The sequence below is a fragment of the Rana temporaria genome, chromosome 12 (assembly GCF_905171775.1).
Source record: "Rana temporaria chromosome 12, aRanTem1.1, whole genome shotgun sequence".
NCBI classification, from domain to species: domain Eukaryota; kingdom Metazoa; phylum Chordata; class Amphibia; order Anura; family Ranidae; genus Rana; species Rana temporaria.
Window position 1 is genome coordinate 24,365,672 of NC_053500.1, and position 25,929 is coordinate 24,391,600.

Here is a 25,929-nt window from a genome sequence, read left to right on the forward strand (position 1 = left end):
GATACACAATCCTTATGTATGTGTCCTAGGTGTGTCCTGCATGAAGAACTGGTTGTACACAATGTGGGATATTTATGGAAGCAAATGAAAAAAAAAGGCTGTTTGTTTTTCTGCCTTGTATACTGCTTGGTAAAATAAACTGAATTGACATACATATTTGTTTCCCTCTTTAGGGGGGACAGAGAGGCGATCAAGCGAGTGGCCTATGAATTTGTAGAGATGAAAGCCAAAGAAGGGGTGGTGTACGTGGAGGTCAGATACAGCCCCCACTTCCTTGCCAATTCCAAGGTGGACCCCATCCCGTGGGGACAGGAAGAGTAAGTAACATCCATGGGGGGGGGGGATTTTGATCTCCGGGACCTAAACAGAGGGGCAGGCACAAATAAATCTGTCCATTGGATTTATTTGACAAATTTAAATGAAATGATTTCTTCATAGAAAAAAATATTAAACATTTTATATAATACATGATTGCAACTGCTTCATGATTTTTAAATATAAGGCCTCATTCACACGACGGACCGTTCGGGTCCGCCGTCAATTTAATGCAGATAAGGCACCAAGTGAGTTTAATTACCACCTTAATCAGCCACAGAACCTGTGTAATTAATATGTGTTCGGTTTCAAAGGGATGAGGTGGCAACCCTAGTTGCCATCTTATCACCAGCTGCAGGCAAGACTTGTGCTTGTACTTTCACTGGAAGAAATACTATTAAAGATCTAGTTCACGTCCTGTCCATTTATATTGTTTTCACTCTCAAGCCTTGATGAAGGAGGGGGGGCAGATTTGGACCCCTGATTGTTCCCAAGATCTTTATTTGGACTGTATAATATGGATGGAGGAATCTGTTAGATATTTGCATGATTTCAGATTGCAGATCAAGTCCAAACACTGTGCCTTCAGGAAAGCAAGGAGTATGGGTGGGATTCTTCTACACCGCATGCCACCATCCTCAGCAGGCTTTCCGTGATATCAGGAAGGTGGGTGGGATAGGCTTTGTAATTGACAGCTTAATGAGCTGTTAATTACAGCTAAAATAGCATTGCAAAATAAGACCGAAGCAGGCATGTGCGTTGGGGTTGTCAATGGCTACCCCACTGCATCTAAAACCAAATGTGGCTTTAGTTACAATTTATTGCCCAGCCAGTTGCGTAGATCTGGTCATTTTTGCCACAGAAGCCTGTACCGACAGGAAGGATCAATGTAGTCATTACACAGTTGTGTTTCTGTCCGTCTTACGTTACCATCATTCGATTTTGGATGATAGGATGTGTCCCATGTCTTGTATGTAATGGGCTTTGTCTCCGCAGGGGTGACGTCACACCTGACGATGTGGTGAACCTCGTGAACCAAGGGCTGCGGGAAGGGGAGAAGAAATTCAACATCAAAGCCAGGTCTATCCTATGCTGCATGCGGCATATGCCAAGTAATGTATTCCAGCCTCCGCTTGCCGCTCTCTTTGACTTGCTCACCTTGTGTTACTGATAACAAATTAACAAGCTTGTGTGTTATATAAAAAAGAGTTTGTGTAACCCAAAGCAACCAATCAGAGTTGGTCTCCCTATTGTGGGATAGAATGTGTCGAGGGACCCTTTACTGAGACTACGCCATTGCTGATCTCCATCTGGCTGTCTCTGACTTCTGAGCCTCAGACCTGGGACTAGCATGTGGCAAGTAAAGGCAGATCTCTTTATTTGCATGCTGGTTGTGGGTCAGGGACTTGGAGAATATTGACAAAAGCGAGAATAACAATGGCATGATCCCATTCACTAACGGCACGCTCAGTGCGCCTACTCCGTTGTCTACGACGCAAATGCGCTGTAGACACCGGTGCTGTTTATTTTGCAAATATCTCCTAAACTGTGTAGGTTTAGGAGATTTTTGTTGCACCTACAGGTAAGCCTTAATCTAGGCTTACCTGTAGGTAAAAGTGGTCTGTAAGGGTTTACATTCACTTAACTGTCCATGTCCATTCGTGTCTCCACATACAACGCAGGACTATTGGTCCTGTATTGTACTTGATGTGTCCACCAGCCTGTGTATCTCAGAGGAGGCTTTGGGGGGACTGGTCGCACGGATGGAAGAAGCCTGCTGGAGAGAGGCTTAAGGTAGGGTTGTCCCGATACCACTTTTTTAGGACCGAGTACAAGTACCGATACTTTTTTTCAAGTACTCGCCGATACCGAATACCGATACTTTTTTTTAAATGTGTCCCCAAATGCAGCCATGTCCCCCACATATGCAGCCATGTCCCCCCACATATGCAGCCGTGTCCCCCATATATGCAGCCATGTCCTCCTGCAAATGCCCAATATCGGTCCCGATACCGATACTGGTATCAGTATCGGGACAACCCTAGCTTAAGGTATCGAACCTTATTCCTCTACCCCTAGACTTAACGAGCATTTAACCCATCAGTGCTGGGATATTTTTTTTTTCCTGGTGCTTGGAATGGACATTATTTTACTCAGTTTAGCTTTTTAATAAGTGTCTTGCATTGTGACTAGTAAAGAAAACATACAATCCGAGTGTACAATCTCTCTAAAATGTTCTCTAGATTTTATAAAACAATGTACTGTGAGGATCTAAGCCAGCCTTTCTCAATATTTTTACACTAGAGCAACCTTAAATTATTTTCCGGGGGATCCCCCCCCCCCCAATTCCAGTTCATTAGGGAAAATACCCCTTACATTGGTGGTCAGTAGGAAGCAGGGCCGATCCTAGGCAGGGTGCATTACACCCAGGCGCCTGCAGAGGTGGGGGCGCCGAACATCTAACAGACTCTTTACCAGAAGCCCTCTCTGTGTCCATCACATAGGCTCCCCTTCCAGGTCCCAATAAAGTACTCTGCTTCTCTTCCTGTATTTTGTTTATTGTTAAGAGATCATGTAAGGATTCCAGGTTAATGAAGACTTTGTGGGGGAGCATCTCTGTAGTTGAGTCATTGCCATAGAAACATTTGTAAAGGGGAGGAGTTGGAAAAATGACGACGCCCATGTTGGGCGCCAGAAATCTTTCTGCACCCAGGCGCCTGTGACCCTAGGATCGGCCCTGGTAGGAAGAATACCACCCTTTAAAGACCGCTAAAAAAAGATCATTGGTATCATACTGTTGGTTTTGCCAAGTGGCATTGGCCTTGGAACCATGCCGGTATTCTATGAGAATACCGCTACTCATCAGAAAATGCAACCAAAGTGACATTCCGTCTAGGCCATCTTGGTGCATCCGCACATGTCCGCAGTACAAGATTCAACATCAAAACGGTGTCACAGACTTCCAAATACTGTGGATTTCACTATATAAGCAAAGTTTATGGTAAAAATAAGCATGAAATGCAAGACTTCGTGAGTGTAAAAAGATGTCCGCTTGCCGCCTTCTGGCTGTAGATTTACTGAAGGTTTACCAAGATGGCCGTGACGGAATGTCCCTTCGGTTGCATTTTCTGATGGGTAGCAGTATTCTGATAGAACACCGGCACCATTAGATGGAAGGTCAATCGACAACAGCTCATGGAACCCCTAGCAACATCTGGAAGAAGCCTTTTAAATCGTATCCAGTCACACAACCCCTTGCATAGCTGGTAGTAGATTGTACAATTGGATCTTTAATGTGTATGGTTAGCATTATTCTTCCTGCTGTGGTATGTTTGGATAGTAAGGTGTATGCTACATATGTCTTGTAATCCTGGTTGGAAACGTGTGTTTGCTTTGAGCCCTTTAGCCCAACTAACAGAATGAAAACTATTTTACAGTTTTTTTTTACAAGTTTTCAAAGAAAATATTTGATTAAACTTTGATGCATGTTAATGGTTTTTAAAAGTTGATGTTTAGAGCAATTGATTCGGGGCCAGGCCCAGGTATAGTGGCCCAGATTCAAGTAGATGGGCGCAAAATTGTGCGGGCGTAACGTATCTCATTTACGTTACGCTGCCGCAAGTTTTTCAGGCAAGTGCTTTATTCACAAAGCACTTGCCTGTAAAGTTGCGGCGGCGTAGCGTAAATCACCCGGCAGAAATTCAAATTCGGCGGCTAGGGGGCATGTTTCATTTAAATGAAGCGCGTCCCCGCGCCGAACGAACTGCGCATGCGCCCTCCCTAAAATATCCCAGTGTGCATTGCTCCAAAGTACGCCGCAAGGCCGTATTGGTTTCGACGTGAACGTAAATTCCGTCCAGCCCCATTCACGGACGACATCCGCAAACGACGTAAATTTTTAAATTTTCGACGCGGGAACGATGGCCATACTTAACATTGACTAGGCCACCTATTTATTTTTGTTCGACTAACTTTACGCCTGAAACTTACGTAAACGACGTACCTTTACTGCGATGGGCGCACGTACGTTTGTGAATCGGCGTATCTCGCTGATTTACACATGCTAGGCGTAAATCAGCGTTCACGCCCCTAGCGGCCAGCGGAACTAGACAGCTAAGATACGACGGCGCAGGCTAGGTTTAAGTGTATCTCAGTTTGAGAATACACTTAAAATTACGACGGGCTTAGATTCCGAGTTACGTCGGCGTATCTACTGATACGCCGGCGTAACTCTTTGTGAATCTGGCTAATAGTGTACAAGCCCTATTACTAATTTAGAAGAGTGTTCCATCCTGACCTTTCCACTTTCAATGAATGCCTCTGGACAGCTCTGTCAGTAGAGGGTCACGGAGGCCGCATAACCTTATCCATTTACTGCTTGCTGTCCAAATGACATAAATATTTAATGTGACATATAACCTTAATGGTAATACGGCTACATTTACCCCTCTACATTGGATGGGTGTCACCATTTATCCATATAAAGGATGCATTTTACTGAAATACTGCACCAAAGATTATTTATTCTTTTAACACACCAAAGCGCAGAAGTATGTTTTTAGCTTTATTCAGCAGAGATGTAATTGCACTGCCTGACATACCATAGCCACTAGAGGGAGCACCTGAAGATACGATTTTAAGGTATTGAAAACTGTAAAAATATGGCCATGATGTAAAAAAAAATTGGCTTGCAGGTAGATTTTTCTGAATTTTTTAAAATAAATGCTTCCTGAAATAGTAGCCTTATCCAGCGTGAAGGTAAAGAGTCGTGACTTTGTTTAATAACAGGAATTCACAGGGACTGTGTGTTGGCATAGTTTGCGGGGACCTGTGACCTTATGTTGTGGTTGTAGATCCGTGAGGTTCCTGAATGCCATACAAACACAGGCCTTCTATTTTATGTGTTGACTTTGGCAGGTTATGGTTCCACATTTCTCACATAACTGTGCTCTGCTGTTGGTAAACACGGTCTTTAACCTAAAAAAACTTTCCTTCCAGAGCAAGGTAACCGAAGCAGGTCTCCGAGCCCTTATCTAATGTAAACAGCGCTGTGCTTTGTCATGGTAGATTCCACGTGACCGTTCTGGTGGCCGTTGTTACAGGAAGGTCATTCTAGAGCTGATATGCTGAAAATCGGTCCATTTATTGACTTTTAAGGCTGGCAGATATTCCTTCTAGGATGATAGATGCAGTCAAGTGACCACGTTGGTCGTTGCCCGCGCAATATACAGTATCTCACAAAAGTAAGTACACCCTCACATTTTTTTTTTTTTTTATATTTTATTCTATCTTTTCATGTGACAACACTGAAGAAATGACACTTTGTTACAATGTAAAGTAGTGAGTGTACAGCTTGTATATAACAGTGTAAATTTGCTGTCCCCTCAAAATAACTCAACACACAGCCATTAATGTCTAAACCGCTGGCAACACAAGTGAAAATGTCCAAATTGGGCCTAATTAACCATTTTCCCTTTACGGTGTCATGTGGCTCATTCGTTTTACAAGGTCTCAGGTGTGAATGGGGAGCAGGTGTGTTAAGTTTGTGTTATCGCTCTCACTCTCTCATACTGGTCACTGGAAAGTTCAGCATGGCACCTCCATGGCAAAGAACTCTCTGAGGATCAAAAAAAAATAATAATTGTTGCTCTACATGAAGATGGACTAGGCTATAGGAAGATTGCCAAGACCCTGAAACTGAGCTGCAGCACGGTGGCCAAGACCATGCTCCACTCAGAACAGGCCTCGCCATGGCTGACCAAAGAAGTTGAGGTCACATGCTCAGCGTCCTATCCAGAGGTTGTCTTTGCAAAATAAATGTATGAGTGCTGCCAGCATTGCTGCAGAGGTTGAAGGGGTGGGGGGTCAGCCTGTCAGTGCTCAGACCATACGATGCACACTGCATCAAATTGGTCTGCTTGGCTGTCGTCCCAGAAGGAAGCCTCTTCTTCTAAAGATGATTCACAAGAAATGGCGCGTACACACGGTCGGAATTTCCAATGGAAAACGTCAGATGAGAGCTTTTCCACGGATATTCTGACCATGTGTATGCCCCATCAGACTTTTTCCGTCGGAATTCCGACTGACTTAGAGAGCAGGTTCTCTATTTTTCCGTCAAATTCTGACCGCGTTTTGCCCAGTCAAAAGTCTGACCGCGTGTACGCGGCAAAAGCCCGCAAACGGTTTGCTGAAGACAAGCAGACTAAGGACATGGATTACTGGAACCATGTCCTGTGGTCTGATGAGACCAAGATAAATATGTTTGGTTCAGATGGTGACAAGTGTGTGTGGCAGCAACCAGGTGAGGAATACAAAGACAAGTGTGTCTTGCCTACAGTCAAACATGGTGGTGGGAGTGTCATGGTCTGGTGCTACACAAGTGCTGCCGGCACTGGGGAGCTACAGATCATTGAGGGAACCATGAATGGCAACATGTACTGTGACATACTGAATCAGAGCATGAGCCCCTCCCTTCAGAGACTGGGCTGCAGGGCAGTATTCCAACAAAACGACCCCAAACACACCTCCAAGATGACCACTGCCTTGCTAAAGAATCTGAGGGTAAAGGTGATGGACTGGCCAATCATGTCTCCAGACCTAAACCCTATTGATCATCTGTGGGGCATCCTCAAACGGAAGGTGGAGGAGCGCAAGGTCTCTAACATCCACCAGCTCTGTGATGTCATCATGGAGGAGGGGAAGAGGACTCCAGTGGCAACCTGTGAAGCTCCGGTGACCTCCATGCCCATGAGGGTTAAGGCAGTGCTGGAAATTAATGGTGGCCACACAAAATATTGATACTTTGGGCCCAATTTGGACATTTTCACTTAGGGGTGTACTCGCTTTTGTTGCCAGTGGTTTAGACATTAATGGCTGTGTGTTGAGTAATTTTGAGGGGACACTAAATGTACACTGTTATACACGCTGTACACTCACTACTTTACATTGTAGCAAAGTGTAATTTCTTCAGTGTTGTCACGTGAAAAGATAGAATAAAATATTTACAAAAATGTGAGGGGTGTACTCGCAAAGTATCATCCAGTTCCTTTTCTGGACTTGGTCGGTCAAAAAAAAAAAGATTGAATGGTTGGCACAGAAAGTATTTGTTGGGTGTCTCCAAACTACGGCCCACAGGTCACATCTGGCCCGCTTCAAGATATTATCTGGCCTGCAACTAAGATCAGTTGTGTATCTCTGTGTACTTATGACGGGGACCCTGATGTAAGGGGGTATTCTGACGGGGACCTTGATGTAAGGGGGTATTCTGACGGGGACCCTGATGTAAGGGGGTATTCTGACGGGGACCTTGATGTAAGGGGGTATTCTGACGGGGACCCTGATGTAAGGGGGATTCTAATGGGGACCTTGATGTAAAGGGGGGGATTCTGACGGGGACCTTGATGTAAGGGGGATTCTGCTAGGGACCTTGATGTAAGGGGGGATTCTAATGGGGATGATGATGTAAGGGGGGACCCTTATGTTTGGATGGACCACTAGTCCTGCAATGTACATGAGACCGAGAGGGTTCCCCACAACCTTGAGCATCTGAGAGAAGAGAAGGCTGGAAGGTGTGATCGGGTAAATATCACAGCCTATCCCTCTGCCCCTAGACCCTTGTGTCTGTGTGTGTGTTGGGAGGGATCGGTCCCACTAAGAGCCGGTTTACACAGGGGCAACTCGTCGGGCGACTCAGCCGCCTGACAAGTGACGCTCCGCTCTATTCAATGGAACCATTCTCAAGTCGCTTCGACTTAAAAAAAGGTTCTTGTACGACTGCGACTCGGGCGACTTGCATTGACTTCAATACAGAAGTCATTTTGCAAGTCGTCTTGAGATCGCCTTGCCGAGTCGCCCCCATAGTCGTGCCGCCCCTGTGTGACCCGGGTCTAAAAGGAGAGAGTTGTTTTTTTGTTTTTAACAATCCCAAGGTTTAGCTTTAAAAGCGTATAAAAATGACTTCATTGTATATACTGTAACTCGTATTGGTATAAGTTGATTGATTGAGTTACGTACTAATCTAGGCATTTATGTATTTGTCTATAAGGATAAGCTGTATTAATCCGATTTGCTTATTGGCAATATGGCCTTGTTAAGCCTTGTGTATGAATGTACTAGGTTCTATTTATTTTCCATTATTAAGATTTGTGTAATGAAATGTAAAATCCCGGACAGATGTTTAATATGGATATTTGCCATCCCAGTGTATTAAATTGTCACAGAGCTGACGGCATCTTGGCAGGCCGGTGGAAGTTATCTCACTGTGTCGAATTGGCAGTGTCAAGTCTTTTGTTGCAATATGCTGTGTCATAATATTTGTGACGACCACCTGAGGAATAACCGTGAGATTGTTCACATATCTGAACCTATATAGAGCTGTGTATGTGGAGGAAGAAGACCAGTATTGGCCTTCACAACTGCAAAAGTTATCCCGTCATTTGTAGGTTTGGAGGCAGTTTTAGAAATCACTATTACTCATGTGAATCTGGGGTATTTATTGTTGAAGGTGACCTCGTCTAACTAATGCCGCGTACACACGATCGGATTTTCCGTCGAAAAAACCTTGGATGGTTTTTCCGACGGAATTCCGCTCAAGCTTGGCTTGCATACACACGGTCACACAAAATCTCGGAACTTTCGACCGTCAAGAACGCGGTGAGGTACAACACTAAGACGAGCCGAGAAAATGAAGTTCAAGCTTCCAAGCATGCGTCACATTGTTTCTGAGCATGCGTCGGAATTTTGCGCGTCGGAATTGCTACAGACGATCGGAATTTCAGATTGGAATTTTTTCCGTCTGAAAATTTTGAGAACCAGCTCTCAGATTTTTGTTGGCGGAAATTCCGACAGGAAAAGCTCCGATGGAGCATACACACAGTCGGAATTTCCGATGAAAAGCTCACATCAGACTTTTGCTGGTGGAAATTCCGCTTGTGTGTATGGGGCATTACATATCTCAGGAGAAGAAACCATCAGATCAGTTGGATTCCCTGTGCAAATCACGATTGTCTCTTCTGATAACCTGACTCTATCTTTTTCTCATCCATGGGCATGTACATGACTTTGTTCATATTGGGGAAGTGATTATATGTCTGTGGGCACTCCAGACATCCTCTGACGGATCTCGGGAGTAGAAACAATTGGAAAAGTTGGATTTAGCAGGTAAATTGCTGTGGCCCCCGATATCCAACTTTGCCTTTTTCTTCTTCCATAGGCACTATCCTGAGTGTGCAAGATTTATTAATTAGAATTGTGGAGTCTTCCTTATGAATAATGTGCATGTCCCAGTTATTAAAACGTCTGTTGCAAGAAACTGCGTTGGCTGCAGAAACTGTTGGAGATTTGGGAGTGGGTATGTGATGGTTCCAGCTGATCCCATGAGGATGTATAGAGATGACTCACTACTCGGTGTAAATCTCTCTGGCTTATCCTGCTCCTCTGATGCCAGCGTGAGTCAGTTGGGTGAGATGTGACTTTTGGCCTCTGTACAGATGATAACTGATGGGCAGGTCTTTTGTTTATATGCAAGAGTGGGGGGAGTTGGGAAATTCCTTACTTCTGTAGTTGTCAGGAATAGTTCACCAAGATTAAGGAACAGCCTGGAACCATTTATGAAACTCCTGACTGCATACAAGCCTTTTGGGATGACTTAAAGCGGAGGTTCACCCATAGCTTACACATTTCCCCCTTAGATTCCTGCTCGTTTTGTCTAGGGGAATCGGCTATTTGGTTCAAAATATGATCCGTACTTACCCGTTTACGAGATGCATCTTCTCCGCCGCTTCCGGGTATTGGCTGCGGGACTGGGCGTTCCTTCTTGATTGACAGTCTTCCGTCACGATTTTCCGAAAGAAGCCGAACGTCGGTGCACAGGCGCAGTATAGAGCCGCACCGACGTTCGGCTTCTTTCGGCTACGAGTGACGCGATAGATGCGACCGTCGGAAGCCTCTCGGAAGACTGTCAATCAAGAAGGAACGCCCGCTCCCGAAGATACCCGGAAGCGACGGAGAAGATGCATCTCGAAAACGGGTAAGTACGGATCATATTTTAAAACAAATAGCCGATTCCCCTAGACACAACGAGCAGGAATCTAAGGGGAAAATAGAAAAAAAAAAGGAATTGGGTGAACTCCCGCTTTAAGACAGTGGTTCTCAACCTTGGTTCTTAAGTACCCCCAACAGGCCATGTTTGCAGGTTTTTCTTTATCTTGCACAGGTGCCTTAAATTAGAGTCCATAGCTTGATATTTTTACATTCCCAAAACATGGCCTGTTGGGGGTACTTAAGGACTGAGGATGAGAACCACTGACTTAAGAGACTCCCAACACAAGATGCAGCTTAGATATGTATCTCATACGCAAGAGGAGGGGGGGGGGTGTAGAATCAATCCTAAGTGAGAGTAGGAATTCACAAAAAACATTTCATAAATGGTTCCAGGCTGTTCCTTAATCTTAGTGAACTATTCCTGACAACTACAGAAGTAAGGAATTTCCCAACTCCCCCCCACTCTTGTATATAAACAAAAGACCTGCCCATCAGTTATCATCTGTATAGAGGCCAAAAGTCACATCTTACCCAACTGACTCACGCTGGCATCAGAGGAGCAGGATTCTTGCAACAGACGTTTTAATAACTGGGACATGCAAAGTATTCATAGGGAAGACTCCACAATTCTAATTATTAAATCTTGCACACTCAGGATAGTGCCTATGGATGAAGAAAAAGGCAAAGTTGGATATCGGGGGCCTAGCAATTTACCTGCTAAATCCAACTTTTCCAATTGTTTCTACTCCCGAGATCCGTCAGAGGATGTCTGGAGTGCCCACAGACATATAATCACTTCCCCAATATGAACAAATTCATGTACATGCCCATGGATGAGAAAAAGATAGAGTCGGGTTATCAGAAGAGACAATCGTGATTTGCACAAGGAATCCAACTGATCTGATGGTTTCTTCTCCTGAGATTTGTAATGCCCCATACACACAAGCGGAATTTCCACCAGCAAAAGTCCGATGTGACCTTTTCATCGGAAATTCCGACTGTGTGTATGCTCCATCGGAGCTTTTCCTGTCGGAATTTCCGCCAACAAAATCTGAGAGCTGGTTCTCAAAATTTTCAGACGGAAAAAATTCCAATCTGAAATCCCGTCTTTTTTTGATAAAAAGGACCTTAAAACACCCAATTATGAGCACAAAAGTTTTATTAAAAAAATTGCAAAACTTTTATTGACATCATAAATATTAAACACCTTGTAGGTTACATGAACACAATAAATGTGTATATACAGAATAAAAAGCAGAGTAAGCATCTTTGGTACTCCCAAAGGGAGTGTCAGAAGTACATGTGTAAACTCCAACACGTTTCAACTTGTAGATATTGTCTTCTTAACGGCGTTGTTATCAATATCAAACTCTCCTAAGCGATAATTCTACAAAGTAAAGCAAGTAATATAATGGGCAGTGTGCCTTCCTAGCAGATGATCCCTGAATATAGGCCCATGCTTCACAAGGGATAAGGACTGGCTGCCAGAAAAGTGCATGGACTCTCACAGCCAAGGATGAAATACATATACGCTTTACATCAAAGGTACCAACTAGAGGTCCAAAAAGAGTCCCAAGGAGCCAAGACAAATTCTGATGAGAAGAGTCACGGAAATTGTTGGGTGGTTGGTTGTGTTCGTATAACCCACAAGTTTTAATATTTATGATGTCAGTAAAAGCTTTGTCATTTTTTAATATATTTGTTGAGCTCATAATTGCGTGCTCTAAAGTCCCTTTTTTCTTATTTTTTCTCAATTTTTTTTTTTTTTTAATGTATTTTCTGTCGCAAATGTAATGACATGTTCTTGTCTGTTTACCTAGTGTGTCCATGTTTCAGGGGCCATGTGTCAATGCATGCTTACTCTGGGAGCCCCACTGTTGGTCCCCCAGAATAACAATGTATTGACTATTTGGCTGTCACAACAAGAATGAATTTGAATTTGGGTTCTCCAAAGAAAGAGCATACAGACCCAGCTGGGCTCCCGAAACAAGTATGCACTGACAGTTGGCCATTCAAAATGACAATGTAATCACAAGTTAGATTCCTACATTAAGGATGCTCGGTTAATGAATCCATGTTCTGGGAGCCCAACTGTCGGTATGCCTTTCTTCTCAGAACCTGTCAATGCATCGTTGCTGTGGAAGGCCAGTGTCGGTGCACCCTTGTTGTTTTGGCACGCCCACTATCAGTGCACCCATTTTCTCACAAGCCCATCGTCAGCATGCCCTTCTTCAGGCAGGCCCACTGTTGAAGCACTCCTTTATTTTTCAGGCTTATCTTGTTGGAGTGCCCTCTTTCTCACAAGCCCACTGTCTGCATGTCCTTGTTCTTACATGTTTACTATCAGCCTATCCCTTTACTGGCAAGCCCACTTTCGGCACCTCCTTGTCCTGGCAGGCCAACTCTTTGCACACCCTTGTGCTGGCAGGCCCACTCTTGGCACACCCACCCTTGTCCTGGCAGACCAAACACACTCTTGGCATACCGTTGTCCTTGCAGACTCTTGGCACAACCTTGCCCTGACAGACCCACCCTTGTCCTGGCAGGCCCACTCTTGGCACACCCTTGTCCTGGCAGGCCCACTCTTGGCACACCCATCCTTGTCCTGGCAGGCCCACCCTTGTCCTGGCAGACCCACTCTTGGCATACCGTTGTCCTGGCAGGCCCACCCTTGCCCTGACAGACCCACTCTTGGCACACCCTTGTCCTGGCAGGCCCACTGTTGGCACACCCTTTTCCTGGCAGGCCCATTCTTGGCACACCCTTGTCCTGGAAGGCCCACTGTTGGTGCACCTTTTTCTTGCAGGCCCATAGTCTGTAAGCCCTTGTCTTGACAGGCCAACTGTCGGCACACCAGGGAAGGTCTACTATCGATACACCCTTGTCTTGGCAGGTGTTGGTGCACCCTTTTTCTGGTAGCTCTGCGCAATTGACTTTAGGGACTTTCAAGTACCAATTGTGCAGTAAAATTCCACTTGCAGGTTCTGGGTTTACAGTTGACGCTTTCAAAAGTCATTTGTGACTGCTTTTAACCCTGATGATGTCCCCATGCCATAGTCCGTGCTCTGTAGAAATAATTGGAGGATACATCCAAGAGCAGGGGACCAGGATGTCCAGCTTACAGCAATGCTCCTCTAGTCACATTCTAAGGAAGTGAGGGGAAATCACTTGCAGACTCGGCAGCGGTCACACAGTAACAATATTGTTCATTTTTATAGTTCTTTATATATTCTAAATCACCATGAAATGTAGATTGTAACATCCTTTCTTCACCAGACACATCTGTGATAGCTTTATATAGTTAATTATTTTGCAGGACGGGGGGCCCTAAAATTCCATCTATGCCTCAGGAGGGATTTCCATCCACACTGCTGTCAAAAACAGATGTTGTTTTAGCCCCTAAAACATTTCCATCATCCCTACAGTATGCAGGCAGGAATCCCATTGCCAAAACGTGATTTGCAGTGACTCGTCTTGGCATGTTTCAGGTCTTTTCATTAAAATCAAAACTTGTCACATGTGTTCCATTATCAACTAGATGATTTGTCAATGAACTGTTTCCAGGATCATCTTGAAGTGATAACAAACCCAAATATTGTGTACATCTCAGCTTGCCAATCCTAAAATGGCCAGCATTCATTTTCTTTATTTAGACTTTTTCCTTTTTATTTTCATCTGGTGATCCTGGTAAGCTGCAGTATATTACGTTTTTATGTTTGAGTTTTATTACTGCTTTACCTTGAATCAAGAAAACTTGCCAGGTGATAAACCTCCCATTCTCTCTCTTTCTCAGGAGTACACTACATACAGGATGCACAGTTCAAGAGTACACTACATACAGGATGCACAGCTCAGGAGTACACTACATACAGGATGCACAGCTCAGGAGTACACTACATACAGGATGCACAGTTCAGGAGTACACTACATACAGGATGCACAGTTCAGGAGTACACTACATACAGGATGCACAGTTCAGGAGTACACTACATACAGGATGCACAGTTCAGGAGTACACTACATACAGTATGCACAGTTCAGGAGTACACTACATACAGGATGCACAGTTCAGGAGTACACTACATACAGGATGCACAGTTCAGGAGTACACTACATACAGGATGCACAGTTCAGGAGTACACTACATACAGGATGCACAGTTCAGGAGTACACTACATACAGGATGCACAGTTCAGGAGTACACTACATACAGGATGCACAGTTCAGGAGTACACTACATACAGGATGCACAGTTCAGGAGTACACTACATACAGGATGCACAGTTCAGGAGTACACTACATACAGGATGCACAGTTCAGGAGTACACTACATACAGGATGCACAGTTCAGGAGTACACTACATACAGGATGCACGGTTCAGGAGTACACTACATACAGGATGCGTGGTTCAGGAGTACACTACATACAGGATGCACGGTTCAGGAGTACACTACATACAGGATGCGTGGTTCAGGAGTACACTATATACAGGATGCGTGGTTCAGGAGTACACTATATACAGGATGCGTGGTTCAGGAGTACACTACATACAGGATGCACAGTTCAGGAGTACACTACATACAGGATGCACAGCTCAGGAGTATACTACATACAGGATGCACAGTTCAGGAGTACACTACATACAGGATGCACAGTTCAGGAGTACACTATATACAGGATGCACAGTTCAGGAGTACACTGCATACAGGATGCACAGCTCAGGAGTATACTACATACAGGATGCACAGTTCAGGAGTACACTACATACAGGATGCACAGTTCAGGAGTACACTACATACAGGATGCACAGTTCAGGAGTACACTACATACAGGGTGCACAGTTCAGGAGTACACTACATACAGGATGCACAGTTCAGGAGTACACTACATACAGGATGCACAGTTCAGGAGTACACTACATACAGGATGCACAGTTCAGGAGTACACTACATACAGGATGCACAGTTCAGGAGTACACTACATACAGGATGCACAGTTCAGGAGTACACTACATACAGGATGCACAGTTCAGGAGTACACTACATACAGGATGCACAGTTCAGGAGTACACTACATACAGGATGCACAGTTCAGGAGTACACTACATACAGGGTGCACAGTTCAGGAGTACACTACATACAGGGTGCACAGTTCAGGAGTACACCACATACAGGGTGCACAGTTCAGGAGTACACTACATACAGGATGCACAGTTCAGGAGTACACTACATACAGGATGCACAGTTCAGGAGTACACTACATACAGGATGCACAGTTCAGGAGTACACTACATACAGGATGCACAGTTCAGGAGTACACTACTTAAAAAAAAGAAAACTAATCCAGCCATTTTAGGATTGGCAAGCTGAGCTGTATACAATATTTGGGTTTATTACTTCAAGATGATCCTGGAAACAAATCATCTAGTTGATAATGGAACACATGTGACGGGTTTTGATTTTATTGAAAATACCTAAAACATGCTAATACGAGTCACTGCAAATCACATTTTGATTTTAGGATTCCTGGCTGCATACTGTGGGGATGATGGAAATGTTTTAGGGACTAAAACACGTGGGGCACCCCTAAACCCCATACTCTGTGTATAGTGCACCCCTGGAAGTTCAGTGTGTACATAGCGCACCCCTAAACTCTGCACTCTGTATGTCGTGTGCTTCTGAACTCTGCATTCTGTGCAAAGGGCACCCCCAGACTCTGCACTCTGGACGTAATTCACTCCTGAACCCTGTATGTAGCACACCCCTGAACTCTGTGCAAAGGGCACCCCTGGAACTGCACTCTGTACAAGGCACACCCCTGCACTCTGTATGTAACACACTCTGCATGTAATGCACTCTGGAACTCTGCACTCTGTATGTAGCACACTCCTGAACTCTGCACTTTGTATGTAACGCACTCCCTGCTCTGTATGTAACGCACTCCGGAACTCTGCGCTCTGTATGTTAACGCACTCCGGAACTCTGCACTCTGTATATAGCGCACTCTGAAACTATGGATGTAGTGCACCCCGGATACAACCGCCCCTTTAAAGGCAACCATACTGCTGATGTGGACCACAATGAAATTGAGTTTAACACCCCTGCTCTACATTCTCTGTGGGCTCTTTCTTTTTGTTATATATTTTGCTTTTTTTTATCATGTAACTTTGCTAATTGGACTTCATGGTGCTGGTAATGGTTCTTTATGGCTGAAATGGTCGCTGAGGTAGGCACAGCTTCAGTGACCACAGTTTATGGGAAACTGATTAGCCAAGCTCCTGCCGCTTCAAGGGACTAGTTCAGTTCTGCTCAGCTGTGATATCAACTGATCATATATAAATGTATTATTTTATTTATTTTTTAAATGTGTATGACTATTGGAACCAAAATCACCCTGTAAACTTGCGGCGGCGTAGCGTAAAGTCCACCGGCGCAAGCCCGCCTAATTCAAATGATCCATGTAGGGGGCGTGGATCATTTAAATTAGGTGCGTTCCCGCGCCGATCGTACTGCGCATGCTCCGTCTCGAATTTTCCCGCCGTGCATTGTGCGAAATTACGTTGCAAGTATGTCATTGGTTTCGTCGTTAACGTAAATGGCGTCCATCGCCATTCACGGACGACTTACGCAAACGGCGTAAAATTTTCAAATTGCGACGCGGGAACGACGGCCATACTTAACATTGAGTACGCCACCTAGGGGCCATGTTTATCTTTACGCCGCGTAACTCTTACGGAAACGACGTAAAATCACTACGATGGGCAATCGTACGTTCGTGAATCGGCGTAACTAGTCATTTGCATATTCTACGCCGACCGCAATGGAAGCGCCACCTAGCGGTCAGCGTAGATATTGCACCCCAAGATACAACAGCGCTGGCCGTCGTATCTTGGGCATGTTTAAGTGTATCTCAGTTTGAGAATACACTTAAACATACGACGGCCTTAGATTCGGACTTACGTCGGAGTATCTGCTGATACGCCGGCGTAATTCTATGTGAATCTGGCCCAGAGTCTTTAAATGATAAAGTGTAAAATGATCCAACTCAAAAAGCATAACCAGTTCTGAATGGATGGACACTTTAGGGCAGACATTTTTGTTGGCACCTCTGTGATATTTTTCCTTCTTGCAGTGTTTAGGCTGTTTATGTGCCGCATCTGGCACTGTGTAGACAACGCATATACATAATCTAAATGTCGTCTTTTGCTTTCTGATGAACAGACTGGTCGTTGGAAGTGGTGGAGCTCTGTAAGAAATATCACAACAACACGGTTGTGGCCATTGACCTGGCTGGCGATGAATCCCTGAATTGCGAGGCGGCTCCCGGACATCGGCAGGCCTATGAGGTGAGAGCTCCTATCAGACGGCCTGACATATATTATAATGGTGATCTTTGGCATTAAAACAATAATAATCTCCTGCGCTTGGGTGTTTAGCTATACACGGGTGGTGTGATCCGCTCTTTAGATTTAGGCAAAGCCTATAGTCTTGTAGCCCTGCTGGGTGTTCTTGAAACTGGAAAGAAAAGAAAGGAGGGCGCACCGACCTTGTGCATTACCAATGGTAAAATATTTCATTAAAAGCAATATTTATACTCACAAGTAGGGTTGTCCCGATACCACTTTTTTAGGACCGAGTACAAGTACCGATACTTTTTTTTTCAAGTACTCGCCGATACCGAATATCGATACTTTTTTTTAAATGTGTCCCCATATGCAGCCATGTCCCCCCCCCATATGCAGCCATGTCCCCCCCATATGCAGCCATGTCCCCCCCCCATATGCAGCCATGTCCTCCCCCCATATGCAGCCATGTCCTCCCCCCATATGCAGCCATGTCCTCCCCCCATATGCAGCCATGTCCTCCCCCCATATGCAGCCATGTCCTCCCCCCATATGCAGCCATGTACTCCCCCCCCCCCCATATGCAGCCATGTACTCCCCCCCCATATGCAGCCATGTCCTCCCCCCATATGCAGCCATGTCCTCCCCCATATGCAGCCATGTCCCCCCATATGCAGCCATGTCCCCCCCATATATGCAGCCATGTCCCCCTTACCGTACATGCTGCCGCGCCGCATCCCCGCTTGGTTAATACAGGCGGGGAACATTACAGCTTTCATTTGAATAGCTGTAGTCTTTTGCGCCGCGATGCGTATAGACACTCCCCCTTGCTCGGGATTGGACAGTTCACCCGAGCAAGGGGGAGTGTCTATACGCAGCGCGGCGGGAAAGACTACAGCTATTCAAATGAATGCTGTATGTTCCCCGCCCGTATTAACCAAGCGGGGATGCGGCGTAGCGGCGGGGGGAGTATTCTATTTCGGTATCGGGGGTATTTGCGGGAGTACGAGTACTCCCGCAAATACTCGGAATCGGACAACCCTACTCACAAGCATGTAAAAAGGCTGGTCAGTTAGTCAGACTGTGTCCCTTGACACCTGCAAACAGAACCTGATGTTGAGGGGATCAGATGGTACCCCAAAAATGGCTGACGCGTTTCAAGGGCGTACCCTTTTCCTCCGAACCTAGATGGTCAATAGCTCTTCCCTCCTAGTTGCCCCCTTTATATGTATTCACGCCCCAGGTGACACTTTCCAGATGGGTCACGCCCATCTGCGTGAGCCAGCTCCGCCCAGTGAATCAAAATTGATCAATAAATAAATAACTCCCCTTATGGGTATATATTGCACTGGGATTGGTGTGGGTGTAAGTCTCCCCAATGGTGAGCCAAATGTTATACTGGGATTAATGTATATATGAGTCACCCCAAACAAATGAGCCAAATCTTGCCTCCATAGCCCTCTCTCCGTAAATGAATAGGAGGTGCGATCTTGTTGGACGATGGGTACCGTCCAATATGCCTAATGTGGGGACCCAGCCTCGCCAGGTGCGCCGGGTGGACCGCACGCCGTCCCATAGCCAGGAAGATCTTCGGCATTATACAGGAGCTGGTCCACGTAGTGGAGGCAGAAAATTGATCTATGGCTCAATCATTTATTAAAGTGAACCTGTCAAGACATTTTACATTTTTAACTGTAAATTTCCCAGTTTCAACACGGGTCCAGGAAAATCCTAATCTACGGGGCCCGCTGATCTTGGTTTCACTTCTGTGACTTGAGGCTTAAGCTTTGGGAAATCCGGATTGGAGGGTGACACAAGAGAAGGATGGGGACCTTGTATATATTGAGTATTGGATGGTGACAGAGCGTACTCGCCCCTTCTGTCATGTGACGGCGTTTGGGCCTGCCAATTGGCCGCTGTGCAAAAAGGTCAGGTGTTCTCCAATAACTGAAACCTCAGGTGTTTTGTGAGGGCTGCACTGGAGGAAGGAGCAAGAGGAGAACAGGAAGAAGGTGGTCATAGGTGGGTTAGGGGATGATCTTTAATTGACAAGTCTAAAATGGGTGAGTGGTTTGCTTTAAGGCAGTGCAAGGTGTGGCAACGGTGCGCAAAATATAGTATTCCAAAGATTTCAATACCTGTACAGTTTACTCTGGGTCATGGCTGGATCTTTTAAAAATAAGCAGCGTGTTCCCATATTCTTGCACAGCCCACTAAACCACAATTGGTGGACCATGAGAAGATGTGTACCCAGCATGGATTGCCAGGTTGAGAGGCTTCAATACCATGCAAAAACCCTAAAAAAAAGCTGGTGACGGTGGTTGCAATAGATTATATGAAGCTGATGAAACTGCTTTAGGGTCTGTGTCAATGGGCGTGTCTTGATGGGTAACTCTAGCTGGTCTTTCAGTTTGGGAATCTCCTGAGATGGTTCAGAATTCATTGACTAGTGCCGTTGACCTCTTTCGGACCTCAGGTTTGCCTCAAACTGCTTTTGCATTCCCATGGACTTGTATAGGGAGGGAAGCGGTGATGTGAGCAGATGTCCATTGTCCCACTTAAAGTGGAGGTTCACCCGCAAAAAATTTTTTAAGATTAGATTGATGCTCATTTTGTCTAGGGGAATCGGCTAGTTTTTTTAAAAATGAAGCAGTACTTACCGTTTTAGAGAGCGATCTTCTCCGCCGCTTCCGGGTATGGTCTTCGGGTCTGGGTGTTCCTTCTTGATTGACAGGCTTCCGACAGGCTTCCGATGGTCGCATCTATCGCGTCACAATTTTCCGAAAGTAGCCAAACGTCGGTGCGCAGGCGCCGTATAGAGCCGCACCGACGTTCGGCTTCTTTCGGCTACTCGTGACGCGATAGATGCGACCGTCGGAAGCCTGTCAATCAAGAAGGAACGCCCAGTCCCGAAGACCATACCCGGAAGCGGCGGAGAAGATCGCTCTCTAAAACGATAAGTACTGCTTCGATTTTAAAAAAACTAGCCGATTCCCCTTGACAAAATGAGCATCAATCTAATCTTAAATTTTTTTTTGCTGGTGAACTCCCGCTTTAAGTACAGGTGCAGTCCTACCCAGATGGTGCTGGTGGGGATCCAGTTAGTTTTACAGAGTTCCTGATGTTAAAATGTTCCCAGATGATTATACAGTGGAACCTCGGATTACAAGCATAATCCATTCCAGGAGTATGCTCGTAATCCGAAATACTTGCATATCAAAGCGAGTTTCCCCATTGAAGTCAATGGAAACTAAAATAATTTGTTTCCGCATACACTTCAATGGCATGTAATACCGCATGTGGCCAGAGGTGGGGGGGCGCCGGAGAGCCTCAGGAACACACGGAAAGGTCCGAGGACAGCTCGGCTAACCTCGGAAAGGCTCGGGAACGACGTATTTCCGAATGGTGTCGATCGGCTCCAGCGCCCCCCCCATCTCAGGCCAAACGCGGTACTGCACACCGTTTTGGCTTGAATCCTGCTCATTTTGCGAGACAACACTCGCAAACCGAGCTAGGATTTAAAAAAATACAATGCTCATATTGTGAAACGCTCGTAAACCGCATTACTTACAATCCGGGGTGACACTGTATTACTTAAAATATTTGTCCTAGGTGCCGGCATTCATTTTAGCACTTCTTAGGATTTAATACTGCCCACACTGATAGGAATTGGAGATAAAAAGCAATTGCAGTCAGGTGCCCCCCTTTGTGTAAGACAGCCTTCCCCTCCAATTTTGTAAATTGTCCTGTCCCCCCCATATCTAATGTCCTGGCAGGCAGGGGCCGGCGCACCACCAAAGCGCACTTCCAGGAATTTTCGCAGCTTTGTAAGTCCTGATACTTTCATCCATATGTACAAGACCTGGCTGGCGTCCTGTGATGATTACCCGTGGTGGAAAAGAAAAGCATGTTTGGGTCCTAGGCTCTGTTCCTAAAGCACTCTTTTACTACACACATTTAAACCCTTTGCTATTAATGTGGTGTGTGTTTTTTTTAATCCTACGCCAAGAACAATAGTCAGTTTTTTCAAAGCAGCAGATCAGGTTTGATGTGAACCAAGACGGCATGTTTGGTGCAGCTTGGCGCTGCCTCTACTTGTTTGAACAGCTGTCTGGTGCAGAGATAGAAACATGCTGGGAAGGTGAGATACAGTAAATAGCATTCTTCTAATGATGACCGTTTTGGTGTTTTCTAGGATATTTTTATGGTTGTTTGTGCATTTAATGCTATTGTTTGCTTGTCACTATGCCAACCCTGAGGGGTTAGGCTAGTAAAGTTAGGTGGACAAGCACAGAAGTTTTCCAGCACTTACACTTATATTGTCAAAAGTATTGGGACACCTGTCTTTACATGTACAACATGTGGCAGGTTGACTCCACTGGGCGAATTGTCGTACCTGTATGTCAGCCGCTTTAAGAGTTCTATGGGGTGTGACGATGGAGCCGATGTGTGTGTGTGTGTGTGTGTGTGTGCGCTCTGCGGCCGCGATGTCTGCTGGGCACCAGCGATCGCTGCCGAGAGAGACAGAACGGAGATCTGTCCATGTAAATGGTCAGATCTCCTCCATTTTGTCAGGAGAGAGGAAACGGATCTGCTGCTCATACTAATTATGCACAACGATCGGTGTCCTTCTCCAGGCAGTCCCATCCCCCCACAGTTGGAAACACTCCCTAGGACACGCATTTAACCACTTGATCGCCCCCCTAGTGCTAACCCCTTCCTGCCAGTGACATTTATACAGTAATCAGTGGCTATTTTTAGCTCTGATCGCTGTATAACTGTCAGTGGTCCCCAAAAAAAAGTGTCCGATCTGTCTGCCGCAATCCCGCCAAAAATTGCTGATCATCACCATTACTAGCAAACAAAAATCTTTTTTTATAAAAATGTCAAAAATCTATCCGCTATTTTGTAGACGCTATAACTTTTACGCAAAGCATCAATGTATTATTGGGATTATTATTTATTAATTTTTTACCAAAAATATGTAAAAGAATATTAATCTGCCTAAACTGAGGAAGAAATATTTTTTTTATTTTTTTGGGGAGATTTTTATTATAGCAAACAAATATATATATATATATATATATATATATATATATATATATATATATATATGTGTGTGTGTGTATATATATATATATATATATATATATATATATATATATATATATATAATGGATTATATGTGTGTGTGTGTGTGTGTGTGTATATATATATATATAATATATATATATATATATATTTCCAAAATTGTCTGTCTTTTTTTTGTTTATGGTGCAGAAAATAACCGCAGAGGTGATAAATTGCCACCAAAAAAAGCTCTATTGTGGGGTAAAGAAGAACATACATTTTGTTTGGGAACAGCGTCACACGACCGCGCAATTGTCAGTTAAAGCAACGCAGTGCCGTATCGCAAAAAATGGCCTGGTCATTAAAGGGGAAGTAAACCCAGGTATACAAAAAAAAAAACACCACCTGCATGACAAAGGCATAATGAGCTAGTATGCATAGCATACTAGCTCATTATGTAATACTCACCTACGATCGAAACCCCCGCAGCCATCCTCTTCCAACACTCGGGCAGCCGGCATCTTGCGGATATCGTGGCTCTGGCGCTCTGATTGGTCAGAGTCGCGATGACGTCACTCCCATGCGTGCGGCACGGCCTCAATCAGGAACGGCACGCTACAGTGCGCCTGCGCCGCTCGCTGTCTACGGCGCATGCGCCTTTGATTTTAGTAAATATCTCCTAAACCGTGGAGGTTTAGAAGATATTTTAAGCAAAAACAGGTAAGTCTTAATCTAGGGCTTACCTGTAGGTTAAAGGGGTTTGTAAAGGGTTTACAACCACTTTAAGGGGGCAAATCCTTCCGGTCCTTAAGTGGTTAAAGTTCATGTGCGTGTAAAGAGAGGTGTCCCAATACTTTTGACAATATAGTGTGGGTCCTGTTAGTAGTTATTCACTATTTGAATAGAAAACAGGCCTAGTACATGTATATTGGGAGGGGTTTTAGCTAACTTTATTATTATGGGCAGCACTGCGGCTTAGTAGTTGGCCCTTCTGTCTTGCAGCACTGGGTTCTTTGGTTTGAATCCCCTATCTGCATGGAGTTTGCATGTTATCCTCGTGCTTGCATGGCTATCCTCCGGGTGCCCTGGTTTCCACCGAGTTGGGCTTTAAATCATCATGTAAGATCTCTTTTGCTGGACAGTGGCAAAGACTCAGGGGCGACACTCTAATTGGTAGAGGTGTAAATGCAGTCAGTAAGGCGCTATACTGATCCTATTAAACAGTGCCACCTAGTGACCTTAAATGGGAACAACATGTCTTTTGAAGTTCACCATGTGCTCACCTATATTGGGGTATAGTGTCTGCAGCAACCAATCAAATCCCTGCTGTCATTTTTCTTTTTTTAGCCTATAGCAGCGGGAATATGGCTGCTCGTAGACAACAGACCCGTTTTCTATACCAAAACATCAGTAAAATAAAAGTGATAGTTATTAGAATGCAGGGTGGCTCGATTACATTCCAACCTGTTTTTTTTATGTTTGTGTTTTATTTGATGGCAATAAATTCCTCTGTATAGTAAAGGTGACAAGTTAGTTTTACAGCGCAGATAAATAGTAATTCAGTGTGCGGGTTTTATGGAACTACTGCTGTTCCAAAGGTCAGATGGAGATCAGAGGCATATTGCTTATTACATAACTCAGCATGCCAATCTGCCCCTCCCCCACCCAAATCTTTCTTCCTCTTTCCTATGTAGCTGGCCTTGTTTTCAGTCTGACATACAGATTGTCTTATGGATAGCATAGGAAAGAGCTAGGATTTTTGTCAATCTTTTTCTGTGTCCCCTGTTTCGGGGGCTGAAGTGGTTAAATGATCTCATTCCCTCTGTTCTCAGCTGCATAAGAACTGTGGGGAGGAAAAGCAACAGCATACTGAGCTTCCCAGTGAATGGCTGTGCAGGGGAGGGCATGTCAGAACAAGTCTGATCATTGGAAGAGAGCAGGCTGAGCTCCCAGCACAGCTAGAGAACTGACCACAGTGTGTTCTCCTGCTTGGTGTGGTCAGCGTTTAATAGGAAAGCGGAGGGACTGGCAGGAACACCAGGGATTTCACAGAAAGGAAGCAGGACAAAGAGCACAGGAGACTTTTTCAGACAGGTACGGGCACATATCGGGAATATGAAGTGTTGGGGGGTAACGAACGCTTTTTAGTAAAACTAAAAGCAAACTTTTATTTTTTTTTGGAGTAAGGGAAGGTTATAACTCGGCCACCTCTGTGAAGCTACTTAAACTGTAAGAGCACAAAGTGTATAGATGGTTCTCCTTTCTCTAGCTTGATAGTCTCTCACAGCGTTGTATGATTTATGGGTGACCACCGATTGACTCAATGAATCGTCAGGATTGACAGTCCAGTAATCCAAAATGACTGCCTTCATGATGTGTATGACGGATGTACTTTAAATGACCCATTACGTGATTTCATGTGCATAGATCCTCTTTACAATGACATGTATAGTTTGCATAGGCGTGTGCCTGGGCACACCCTAACCCTGGAGTTGGCAACCCGTCAATCATGGGCAGGTAAGCTGCGATCCTTACTTGCCGACCCCCAGAACCTGGACAGGAGAAGCGACGGGGGTGGAAATTAGTGAACTGATCTGCATTTTCTTCTGCAGCAGCTGAAAGTAGGCTTCTCCTTCTCTCGCTGATATTCAGCTGCCATGGGAGGAAAATACAGGAATTGGTACCAATGTATGCCACCCCTCTTGTCCCAGTTCCTTTTCTTTCTGCTGCCCAGCTCCCTCTGTGTGCTCCCCCTTGTTTCAGGATGACGAGCGGGGAAGAGGCCGGTTAATATGTCACAAAGGCATATGTGTTAGAGCTTTGAGGTGCACACCCTAATGCAATAGTCTGCGCACACCTATGATAGTTTGTAGGTGTTTGGTGCCCTGATTTTTCTAACCAGATTACTGAATTGCTTGTAGGAAGCGGTACGATGTGGGATACACAGAACAGTCCACGCCGGAGAAGTGGGCCCGCCAAGTGTCGTCAAGGAGGTGAGAAAATCACACAAGCCAAAATAATTGCCAATGGTTGCAGATCAAATCTGGGGGGTGTGCGCAAACAAAACCATCTTCTGCACCCAAGGTGGATGTACTGGAAGTGGTGGACCTTAGATCTTCAACTTACGGCTAAGCAAGGCCTTGCAGCCCTCTAAGGACTG

The 25,929-nt window shown here is 45.0% G+C and overlaps 1 protein-coding gene across 2 annotated transcripts in view; it reads left to right on the forward strand.

Moving 5' to 3' along the window:
- Positions 1-25,929, forward strand: part of ADA (adenosine deaminase) — a 97,636-nt gene that overhangs the window by 64,780 nt on the left and 6,927 nt on the right. For both annotated transcript variants that reach the window (XM_040331454.1, XM_040331453.1), the window contains exons 4-7: positions 174-317; positions 1,312-1,427; positions 17,578-17,702; positions 25,691-25,762. In XM_040331454.1, coding sequence (XP_040187388.1) covers positions 174-317; positions 1,312-1,427; positions 17,578-17,702; positions 25,691-25,762 — 457 coding nt within the window. The remainder of the gene's footprint in view (positions 1-173; positions 318-1,311; positions 1,428-17,577; positions 17,703-25,690; positions 25,763-25,929) is intronic.